Below are 12,363 nucleotides of genomic sequence, written 5' to 3'. Positions count from 1 at the left end.
TTTTTAATATATTCATATTTTAAAATCCACAAAATTATATATATAGATATATATATATATATAGTAATAATTTAAAATCATATATTCAATAAAATCATATTTTAAAATTTGTATTTATATATTTTTAAAATCAAATGTATATATATATATATATATATATATATATATGTATGGTTTCATGTCAGATTCAGGTATTTTGGGTCGGTTTCTCACCAGTGTTCTTGTTCCTGATGATGTTCAGGTGTTAAACTCAATGCCGTGTTGTTGTCAGGTGTCTATAGTGATCTGCACGGCGTTCATCCTGGCCTGGTCTCCGTACGCGGTCGTGTCCATGTGGTCAGCCTGGGGTTTCCACGTGCCCAGTCTCACCAGCATCTTCACGCGGCTCTTCGCCAAATCCGCCAGCTTCTACAACCCTCTGATCTACTTCGGCCTGAGCTCCAAGTTCCGGCGAGACGTGAGCGTGCTGCTGCCCTGCGGCGGCGAGGCCAAAGACGCCGTCAAGCTCAAGCGCTTCAAGAAGATCAAGGCCAAGGCGGACGGCCAGAGATTCAGAGCCGAGGAGAACCACCAGTTACACAAGAACCAGAAAAAACACCCTCCGGCAAACCCCGCCCCCAGCCCTGACTCAGGTGTGGGCAGTCACCTGGAGACTCCGCCCCCTGCTGTTAAACAGGTGTTCTTCATCGACGTGCCCGAGCCGTCAGACACGCCCGAGTCCGAGTGCGTCAGACTGTAGATCAACACTGTCATTTTTATTAATCGCATCCAAAATAAAAGTTTTTCTTTATATAATATGTGACCCTGGAGCACAAAACCAGTCATATTTGTCAAAATTATGGATTTTTCTTTTATGCCAAAAATCATTAGGATATTAAGTAAAGATCATGTTCCATGAATATATTTAGTAAATTTCTTACTGTAAATATATCAAAACTTCATTTTTGATTAGATATTGTCCGATCCTAATGGAAAGATTATTTATTCAGATTTCAGATGATGCATAAACCTCAAGTTAAAAAATTGACCCTTATGACTGGTTTTGTGATCCAGGGTCACATATATGTGTGTGTACTGTACACATATATACATACAGTGTATATTTAGAAAATTTTTACATGTATATATTTATATTCATATAATTTATATTATATATAAATATATTTAATATATAAACATAACATATTTTTCTTAAATATATACATGCATGCGTGTGTATTTATATATACACATAATAAATATACACAGTACACACATATATTATGTAAACAAAAGCTTTTATTTTGAATGCGATTAATCGCGATTAATCATTTAACAGCACTAATTTTTATATTTCAGCTACTTTATTAAATGTCACGATAACCATAAACAGCATGAAAAGCTATTTTTGTAAATGATGGATGTAAATGTGAACTGTTGTTTTTTAATAAGTGTGTGCAACTTTAATAAAGACAGTTTTGTGTTTATATGCAGTTCCTCGCATTTTTTTCTGAGTGAAAATCTTTCCAGAATTTTTTCTTAGAAATTTTATAGCATTTATTAATCTTAGTTAACGTTAGTTTCAACATTTATGAATATAAATCATTTAAAAAATCTGTTAATATAAATGTAATACAAATGAAAGTGTGGGATTTCTTTTAATCAAAGTTATCAATTACATGTATTTATTAAAATGTACAGTTTTGAGTTTATATGCAATTCCTTTTATTTTATTTATTAATTTATTTATGCATTTTTTTTCTGAGTAAAGAAATCAGTAACATTTAAAATCTTTATGTATTTTGCATTATAAAGGTATTCATAATGTAATGCATTATCTTTTCATAAATAATTGTAACCGAAGTTGAAATGCATTATAATATTTTAAGGTTTGCTTTTCATGCGTTTTAATGCATTGTACTTTCTAAAGCTTTATTAGGCATATTATAATGTATTATAACTGTGGTTACAATAATCCACAAGATCATAAAATGCATTATAAGGTGCGTTACAAGGAAGAATGAACGCAATAAAAGTACTTTTATTGATAACTTTTTTTTTCAGAGAATTTATGCCATTTATTAATCTTAATTAAAAAAAATCAAAAGCTATATTTGTAATCTTTAGTTAATGACAAGACAAATAAATTAAAAAAAAGTTATCAATAAAATGCATTCATTAAAAACTATCCATTTAAATAAAAGTACATAAAAAATAATATCAAAATAAAAGCTCTAGCTTTATCTATACTGGCCAGCCCTGGTGCCTACAAGATTATTATTATTATTATGGCTTTTGATAATATTCAGTATGTGTTATGATATTTATTAATTTGCTCTGGAATTAATTAAAAGTGCTTTTTTTTTTTTATGAACAATTTCAATCAAATGAACAGACATGAACTGCTGTGAAGAATATATTGCTCATCATTAATAGTTAATGCATTAATCAATGTGTAAACAAATAAGCTCTAATTGTGCAGCATTATTGCTTTATCGCATATCAGCTTTTACAGAAAAACCTTCATTGATTTTACGTTTTTTCTTTGGTTTTGTGACACTTTTAACATCTAATTTAGTCTTGAATGTGCATCCGATTATTTTACAAAAACATTCTGTTATGCTGCTTAACACTGCAAACTAGCTATTTGTTATCATATTATTTAAATGTATTGTAGTAATTATAAACACACTGCGTTTGGTTATTTTTGTAGTTATTTGCTAATGAAGCGGAAGTCTGGCACATTTAGAGAAAGCAGCTCATGCATTGCAAAATAAGTTGGATAATATGTGTTTTGGTATGGAGCGCGGGCTCATATTAATGGCTGCATCTTTTATGTTTGCATTTAATGAAACCAATCAATCACTGACGTGATCAGAATAAAACCTCGTCACGGCACAAACAGGAGCTTCAGCTTGAGACTCATGATGGTGATATTTCATGTCTGTTGTGTTTCTGCTTCTGCTCTTCATTGCATTAAAGTGTAAAATCAGCTTTAAATTGATTTCATTCTCTGAGCCGCAGAATGATGATATAAAACACATCAACAGAAGGAAAACTTTTGGAAATAAGAATCATGAGGATTTTTTCCTGCATTTGCACGAGAATAAAATAGTTAACATAAAATGAAAATGTCATTCACACACACTCGTGTGGTTTCGAACACTAATGATGTTATTTTATTATTATTGCTATTTTTTTAAAAGGTTTTTTTCTGTGTACTGGAATCATAAAAACCAGCAACTATTTAAAATGTGAATAAATAATTGTGATTTTTTTTTTTTAATTTTGAGTTTAACCGCTAGACAAACAACTGAAAACTTTTTCATACAAATTAGGAACAACATCACAAATATAAAGGATTAGGCAACATAAAAAAAAAAAAAAATTATATATATATACACACATACACACACACACACACACACACACGTGTGCATATACATACATACACACATACATATTATATATATATATATATATATATATATATATACACACACACAAAATATATACACTGCCTTTCAAAAGTTTGGGATCAGTAAGATTTTTAATGCTTTTTAAAAATTTTTTTTTTTAAGAAGACACTTATGCTCATAAAGGCCGCATTTATTTGATCAACAAAACAAAAACAAAACTGATATTGTGAAATATTACAATTTAAAATAATGGTATTCTATTTTAATATCCTTTAAAATATAATTTATTATATTTTACTATATAATTTTCACTATCACTTATTAATTTAACATATCCTTGCTGAATAAAAGTATAAATTTATTAATTTTTTTACAAAAATTAACTTTCAAAATTGAACTGCATCACAAATCACAGTACATTAAAAACAGTATGGCAACGTTGTAGAAAAATGATGAATGAGACACTGAAGCTGCTACAGTTACATTATTAAAATGACTTAAATTATTAAAAATCATTTACACGCATATTACACTCACAAATGAGTTCAGTGCATGAAGAAAAATGTATTAAAATGTAGGCTATTAAACTGTATTTTCAATATAATACAGTTTAATAGCCTACATTTTAATACATCGTCCTTCTGAGAAAAAAAGAAAGAAAATATAGTAATAAATCAAGAATAAACTGCAATAAAACTGCAGTTTCCAATACTAATCAGCATGTTAGAATGATTTCTGAAGGTTCATGTAACACTGAAGACTGGAGTAATATATATATACTGTATATACACATTTGTGCTCAAAATTATTCATACCCTTGGTAAATATGATCAAAGAAGGCTGTGAAAATTAATCTGCATTGTTAATCCTTTTGATCTTTTATTTTAAAAATTCACAAAAATCTAACCTTTCATTGGATAATAAGAATTTAAAATGGGGGGAAATATCATTATGAAATAAATGTTTTTCTCTAACACGCATTGGCCACAATTAACGGCACCCTTTTATTCAATACTTTTTGAAACCTCCATTTGTCAGTTTAACAGCTCTAAATGTTCTCCTATAATGCCTGATGAGGTTAGAGACACCTGACGAGATCAGAGACCATTCCTTCATCCAGAATCACTCCAGACCCTTTAGATTCACAGCTTCTTCTCTTCAGGTCACTCATGTTCTATAGGGTTCAGGTCAGAGGACTGGAATGACCAGCAGAAGCTTGGTTTTGTGCTCAGTGACCCATGTTTGTGTTGTTTTTGAGGTTTGTGTTTGGATTATTGTCCGGTTGGAAGATCCAAACATGGCCCATTATAAGATTTCAAACAGAGTCAGTCACTTATTGATTTTTAGGTTCATAGCTGTAACATGTTGCTTTGGGGTCAGTAATATATATATATATATATATATAAATCCTCGGTGAGAATAAGAGTTTTTTTTTTAAACTTGCCCAAATCACATCTCCACCAGAGACCTTCATATCATTCGGCAAGTTTAAAAAAACTCTTATTCTCACCGAGGCTGCATTTATTTGATCAAAAATACATTAAAAATTGTGAGATATTATTATGGATTTAAAACAGCTGTTTTCTATGTGAATATGTGTTAAACTGTAATTTATTTCTGTGATGCGCAGCTGTATTTTCAACATCATTACTGCAGTCTTCAGTGTCACATGATCTTCAGAAATCATTCTAATATGCTGATTTGCTGCTCAACAAACATTTCTGATTATTATCAATGTTGAAAACAGTCGTGCTGCTCAATATTTTTGTGGAAACCGTGATGCATTTTATTTTTCAGGATTCACAGATGAATAGAAAGTTCAGAAGAACAGCATTTATTTGGAATAGAAATCTTTTGTAACATTATAAACATCTTTACTGTCACTTTTGATCAATTCAATGCAGCCTTGAAAAAAAAAATAATAAAAATAAATAAATAATAATAATAAATATATATATATATATATATATATATATAAAAAAAATATATATATATATATATATATATTACTGACCCCAAACTTTTAGATGGTAGTGTGTTATAAAGTTGATCTCATTTAGAGTGACAGAAAATAAAGAAATTAATTTAAGGTTGATGAGAGGCAAATCTTTTAACAGTTTAAAAAAAGAAGAAAAATAATTAGTAATTTTATTATTATTATCATCATCATCTAAATAAATAAGCATTATATATATATATATATATATATATATATATGTGTGTGTGTGTGTGTGTGTGTGTAGCTCTTAGAAGAGATAAGATATAAAACATAAGAAATAAAACAAATAAAATATATTATTATTATTATTACTAGTAGTAGCAGGGAAAAAAAAGAATAGCTTAAAGAAATGAATGCAATAAAGGTACTTATATAATGAAGAAGAGTATAAAGAAAAAAAAAGGATTCTGGCAATAACTGCTTTTAGCTTTTAGCAGTTCATTAATCTAATGTGTTTTAAGCTGATCCTGCAGCACCGTCTGGTGGTCAAACTGAACTCCTGCAACAGCATCTGTGACCTTCACATGTGGATCTCAGAATGGACGAACCGAACCTTTTCGAAGCTTTGAATCAATTGAACCATTTGCTTTGCAATATGATTCAGTTTCGAAGCGCTCGTGACACCTGCTGCTCAAAACGGTGTCAAAAAATCAAGCCAGACGTGCATAAAAACACCTTTTACGAACCAATTGCAAGTGTTTATTGAAAGCATTATAGATTAAATACAATTAAATGAGCATCTAATACCAAATATGAAACGTCTGTTAATTAGTTTGCAGGGTTTTTGTTCGTTTTATGTAGGCCTTGTCTAAACAAGCCAATAAGAGAGAATTAATTACTACTGTTCATCTTAAATACTCAAATGTCTCATTGAAATATCTACAAATTTATAAAACCGATTCGAGATCAGGTAAAAACCACTGAAATTTCGAAACGCCGCCGCGTTTACTGAAATCACGTGACTTTGGCGGTTTGATTCGCGCTCCGAATCACTGATCCTAAACAAACGATTCGCAAAAGATCCGAAGCTTCACGAAGCAGCGCTTCTACTAATATGGACTGATTTCTTGTGTGTCTTATAGTAGATCAGTCCATTTCTACATACTGAAATTCATAAAAATTAATATAGATCATCACAAATCATAGTATAGCGTCCCCAGCTCAAATTTTCGATTTTTCTAATATATATATTTTTTTTTTCTGAAGAAAGATTAACATGTATAGTGATGAAAGCCAACATATTAAATGTCATGGAAGAATATTTACTGAGTAAAGCTGTAAAGGGGGGTCGAAATGGCAATTTTCACCTGAGATTCAGTGTCAAATTACAGGAGGATAAATATGACTTCAGAAAGATGGCAGCATCATAATGTTATTTTTACACAGAGACAGATAGGTCGGTTAGTAAAATCTGTTGACTTTAGCAATCTGTGTTGCATTATGTGCCAATGATGACTGTTCAGAAATGGGGAAAGAGCACTTTTCAAGTTTTTCTCTCCGAAGTTTGCATGCCTGTACCTCAAGAAGTGTTATTTCTTAATTATAACCAACATTTTGGTTTTTGACCACTGAAAATTGGTAATATTCAACAATCTGAATATAGAGCCTCATTGAGATCCCCATATCTCTGGGACTGAATGATACAGGGCCTTAAAAATGAAGATGCCAAAAGAAAAGTTTGTTAAAATGCATAATCTAAAAGTGCATTAAGATATCTTTAATACTTCTTGAGGTACAGGCATGCAATCTTTGAAGAAAAAACTTGAAAAGTGCTTTTTCCCATTTTTTAAACGGTCACTATTGGCACATAATGCAACACAGATTGCTAAAGTCAACTGATTTTACTAATAGAGCTACCAATCTCTGTGTAAATGTAACATTATGATGATGCCATCTTTCTGAAGTCATATTTATCCTCCTGTAATCTCAGACGAAAATTGCCATTTTGACCCCTCTCTACAATAAACAGTGCATGACTCAGTAAATATACATCTGTGACATTTAACATTTTGCCTTTCATCACTATGCATGTTTATTTTTCTCAAGAAAAAATATTAGCAAAATCAAAAAGTTTGAGCCGGGGTCCTCTGGTTGATTTGACACTCAGTGACCCACTATTAAAATCAGCTAATTTTAATAATGGGTCATTCTGTGTCAACCAGAGGTCCCCAGCTCAAATTTTTTATTTTAAATCATTAAATATAATTTAAACACAAGTGCATGAAGAAAATAAATTAAATGGCCTGTTCACCATTTACCAAAATGCCTGAGTTTTCCATCAGCGCAGGAACCTGTAAACGGAAAAACTCACAAACACAAAACCCAAACGCATATGAAATACAACATATTCTTTTATTATTGTATTATACTGATAAATGTCCATCTGAGGAAAAAAAAGAGAATACAACGAGAAAATCAAGAATAAACAGTAATATCAATAATAAAATATGTACAAGAGGAGTATAGCATTTATTAACACGATCTTTCCAAACTCTCTTTATACAACCAAAGGGTTAAAAGTTCAGTGACAGCTCTATACAGGCGCATCCCGTCATGACGTCATCGTCTGATCGTCCAATCAAATCGCGTCATCGTTCCCTTCAAATACTCTGATGTTTCCGGTAAGCACGTCAATCGATCAGTAACCAAATAATCAAATCGCGTTGATCAATAGCACTTTAGTATCTTCAGTAGCCGAGTCAGCTGTACAGTTCCCATCTCTGACCAGCAGGTGGCGCGAACTAAACTCTCCCGCAAGACTAGTATCACAAATATTGGTTAATCTTCACTGTTAGCTTCGCAGGTTAATATACACTGTATTCTGGTTCATAAATAGATTGTTGATCAATACTTTAAAACTATACATATTGAGATTCTTTCTTATATATCTAAAATTAATACGCACCAAAATGAACAAAATCAGAAAATATATTTACTAGTACGAAAACATGGACGCGCACGCACGCACACGGTTCCCTAGCAACGTCCCAAAACCAGCGCTCTGTGCACGAGCTTAAAGTCAAACGCGCTTCGGATTTAAAGGAATAGAATGCAAAAATGAAAAAAATAACTATTTAAATCACCGTCATGTCGATCAAATCCAGTTTTTATATCTCCATGAAATGCAACGGTAAATGTGAGGCAGCTTCTGTTTTCCACACCTTAATGTAAAAGAGCAGCTCAGACATTCATCGTTGTGTCGCACGGGTTTGTACGGAAGGCTGTTTTCGCAATTGGATAAAAAATTTTCATCTCACAATTCAGATATAAACTCGCAATTCTGGGATTCTGAGAAAAAAAAAGTCTTAATTGTGAGAAAAACTCAGAATTGCGATATAAACAATTCTAAAAAAATAAAAATAAAATAAAATAATTGCGCGATGTAAACTCTCAATTCAGACTTTTTTTCTTAGAACTGCGAGTTGCAATTCTGAGTTTAATATAAACTCAATATATAAACTCAGAATTGCGGAATATATGATAACGTCGCAATTCCGACTTTTTTTCGTAGGATTTTGAGTTCACATCTTGCTATTTATTTATTTTTTTTTAAATTTCCGCCATGGAATAAAAAAAAAAAAAAAAAAGGTAATTGCGACTTTTTATCATTATGGAATTCGGATATAAACTTGCAAGTCTGAGAACAAAGTAAGAATTACAAGATATAAACTCTAAATTGCAAAAAATAAACTCAATAATCAAAATTTTCCTTGTATTCTGATGGTCACAATTTTGATTTTACATCTCGCAATTTTTTTTTTTTTTGCTAAAAGTCCAAATTATGAGATAAAAATCTGCATTTACCTTTTTTTTTTTTTATAAATTCTGTGGCGGAAAAAAAAATTGCGAAATGTAAACCGAATTTTTTTTTTTTTTTTTTTCGCAACAACCACTTTTTCAAATCGTGGCAGGAAAAAAAAAAACAATTGTATGATACAAACCCATAATTCTGAGAAAAATAAGTAATTGCGAATTTTTTCTCACAATTCCGTCATTTCTTTATCTTGTGTCAGAAACAAGCTAAGTTTGCAGTGACATGAAGGTGAGTAAACAGTGATGGATTTCATATTTGTCTAAACTAGTCCTTTATCATCATTTGGTAGAGTAGCAAAGTCGCGTCACTTTTCACAGACCTGAAGGAAACGCACAAACACTCTGCTCGTCTTGTAGTGCTCATGTCATCAGTTAAAGGCAAACGATTCCCGATAAAAGCAGAAAATCTCTACCCTAGCAGTTAAAAACACGCAGACCCACACACACACACGCCCAGATAGTTCAAGTAATCACAGACAAATTCAAATAAACCAGAAGAGTTTCAAATAAAAAAACCTCAACCTGCAGGAAACTTGGGTTACGATCTGTTTGCAACCTCGGTCACCAGTCATACAATGATAAAAAACACTAGTATCCGCTTCAAACTATTACATATAAAATAGATTTCAAATCATTTTCAGCTAATACACAAACCACCACCTGTGCAGGTAGAGAAGGTGAGGATGAGTGAGCGATACTGACGTCAGAGGAACCAGATGAAGGTGTTTATGTACCCGCTCGTCCCTTCCTGAAGCGAAATCCTAATGCATTTGGCATTATAGGCAAAACAAGTAAAAAAAAAAAAAAGGCAAAAAATAAATAAACATTACAACAGATTTCAGACAAATATAGACTTCCGAATCATTGTACTTTGAGTACAGCTTGTCAAAAACTGCAACACATTCAAACTATTTTAAGACTTCTGCGCATTATCACTTTGACTAAGTTCAACAAATATTCAGTAACGGCTCTAAATCTAAACTTTTGTCTCCATGTTTGTTGGTACATCACAATGTTGAGATGATTTCACAGAACAGACGAGTTTTACCAGATCGACTGCAAACCCTCAGGAGAAACTGCAGGTTTATGAGTAAAATAACAGCTTAAATATTTAACGCAGCACTAAATCGAGATGTACGTCCTGATGGTGAACGGCTTTGGAGTGTTTAAGAGTTGACGCTTGAATCTCAAAAACATCATCCAGGATGTATTTCACCACAAAATCACAGAAATTATAAAGAAAGCTTTTAGACCTAATAATTTGTTTAACATTCTGACATTTTACAAACTATGCCACAATGCAAAAAACAAAAACGTTTCAAACAGGCTTTATTTTCTTGATTTTGGGGCGAAATGAGTCGGACGATGATGGATTTATATTTGGACACAAACATGTAGAAATTTAGTACTGCAAGAGTTATTTTTATGTTATATTATGTACAATTTGAATTCATTGTCTGCCAGACAAGAGAAGCATTAAATTTGAGTCTTTTAATTCAATGCATTTCATTTCACGTGTTTCCCATCGAGATTTTGTGAGAAACTAGAATAATTTGACGCATTTGGTGAGTTTAAAACATGGACAGGGTTCGTTTTCCCTCGAAGAGAATCTGCGTTTCTTGAGACTGTTTGAAGCAAAAGGCACGTCGTTAAAAAGGAGCTAACGCAAGACGGGAAAAACCAGAGAGGAAAACTAAAACTGCAGAAGTGTGGGAAGCTCCCAACTTCCTGTGAGGCTGAACGGAGGAGGTGTTTGGAGGTTCCTCTGGCGTTCCTCCGTGTTTGTTGACCTCCCCTCGAGCACCCAGGCCTGCCCGGATCATCAGAGTTCAGGTGCGAGTTCAGGCCTCAACGCACATCAGTCTGTGGAAGCCGGTTTGGTCAAAGGTCGAAGGTCATACGAAGACTTTGGCGAGGGCGTCGGCTCCAGCGCTGCCGATGTAGCACTTGGTGGGGTGGAACGCCACGTCGTTGATGGACTCGTCGAACTTCTTCCTGTGAGCCGTGAACTCCTGGATGCACGTCTTGCTCTCCATGTTCCACAGACGCACCGAGCAGTCGTGACCTGAGACACAATCAGCATAAGCTTAGTGTTACTGAACAGACATTACAAAAAAAGTAGCTTTAGAAAGTAATATTTTCATTAATGGCCATTAATGTTTTTTTTTTAATTTTATGAATACTGAAATATGAACCGCCTGTATATGGTGTCAAGTCACTGTGATAATGAGTGAGCCATTGAGCGACTCGTTCAACTGATTTGTTCACAAAGCTGATTAATTCAGAAATTAAGCAAGTGACTGCATTTATGAGTCACTGACTCACTCAATTTGTTCAAACACACAGATTCATTCAGAACTGAAGTGACTGCATTTATGAATGAGTCATTGAATCACTGACTCACTGGATTCGTTCAAATGCCTGATTTATTCAGAAACAAAGCAAGTTACCGCCTTGATGAACGAGTCACTGAATCATCGACACGCACAATTCATTCTAAAACGTGGATTAATTCAGAAACAAAGCAAGTGACTGCATTTATGAATGAGCCATTGAATCACTGACTCGCTCGATTAGTTCAAATGCCTGATTTATTCAGAAACAAAGCAAGTTACCGCCTTGATGAACGAGTCACTGAATCATTGACACATACAATTCGTTCTAAAATGTGGATTAATTCAGAAACAAAGCAAGTGACTGCATTTATGAATGAGTCATTGAATCACTGACTCACTGGATTCGTTCAAATGCCTGATTTATTCAGAAACAAAGCAAGTTACCGCCTTGATGAATGAGTCACTGAATCATTGACACACCCAATTCGTTCTAAAACGTGGATTAATTCAGAAACAAAGCAAGTGACTGCATTTATGAATGAGTCATTGAATCACTGACTCACTCGATTAGTTCAAACAATTCATCCATAAGCCAGTGGCTCTCTTTATGAATGTGTCATTGAATCACTGACTAACCCAATTTGTTCAAAAATATAAGATTTGTTCAGAAACGAAGTGACTGCAGTTATAAATGACTTACTGAATCATTGACTCACTCGATTCGTTCAAAAACATAGATTCATACAGAACCGAAGCCAGTGACTGTTTGTGAATGAGTCACTGAATCACTGACTCGCTCAATTCATTCAAAAACATG

The 12,363-nt window shown here is 33.0% G+C and overlaps 2 protein-coding genes across 3 annotated transcripts in view; one reads left to right on the top strand and one right to left on the bottom strand.

Moving 5' to 3' along the window:
• The window catches only part of opn6a (opsin 6, group member a), a 19,055-nt gene extending 17,753 nt beyond the window's left edge, over positions 1 to 1,302 (top strand). The window contains exon 8 of the mRNA XM_058791440.1: positions 272 to 1,302. Within this exon, the coding sequence (XP_058647423.1) occupies positions 272 to 739 (468 nt within the window). The 3' untranslated portion in view covers positions 740 to 1,302. The remainder of the gene's footprint in view (positions 1 to 271) is intronic.
• Positions 1,303 to 7,730: 6,428 nt separating this feature from the next.
• Positions 7,731 to 12,363, bottom strand: part of strn (striatin, calmodulin binding protein) — a 53,331-nt gene continuing 48,698 nt past the window's right edge. For both annotated transcript variants that reach the window (XM_058791439.1, XM_058791438.1), the window contains one exon: positions 7,731 to 11,275. In XM_058791439.1, the coding sequence (XP_058647422.1) occupies positions 11,106 to 11,275 (170 nt within the window). In that variant the 3' untranslated portion in view covers positions 7,731 to 11,105. The remainder of the gene's footprint in view (positions 11,276 to 12,363) is intronic.

Source organism: Onychostoma macrolepis, chromosome 11 (genome assembly GCF_012432095.1).
Source record: "Onychostoma macrolepis isolate SWU-2019 chromosome 11, ASM1243209v1, whole genome shotgun sequence".
NCBI lineage: Eukaryota > Metazoa > Chordata > Actinopteri > Cypriniformes > Cyprinidae > Onychostoma > Onychostoma macrolepis.
Note: the sequence above shows the minus strand (reverse complement) of the source record. Positions and strands in the feature narration are given on the sequence as shown.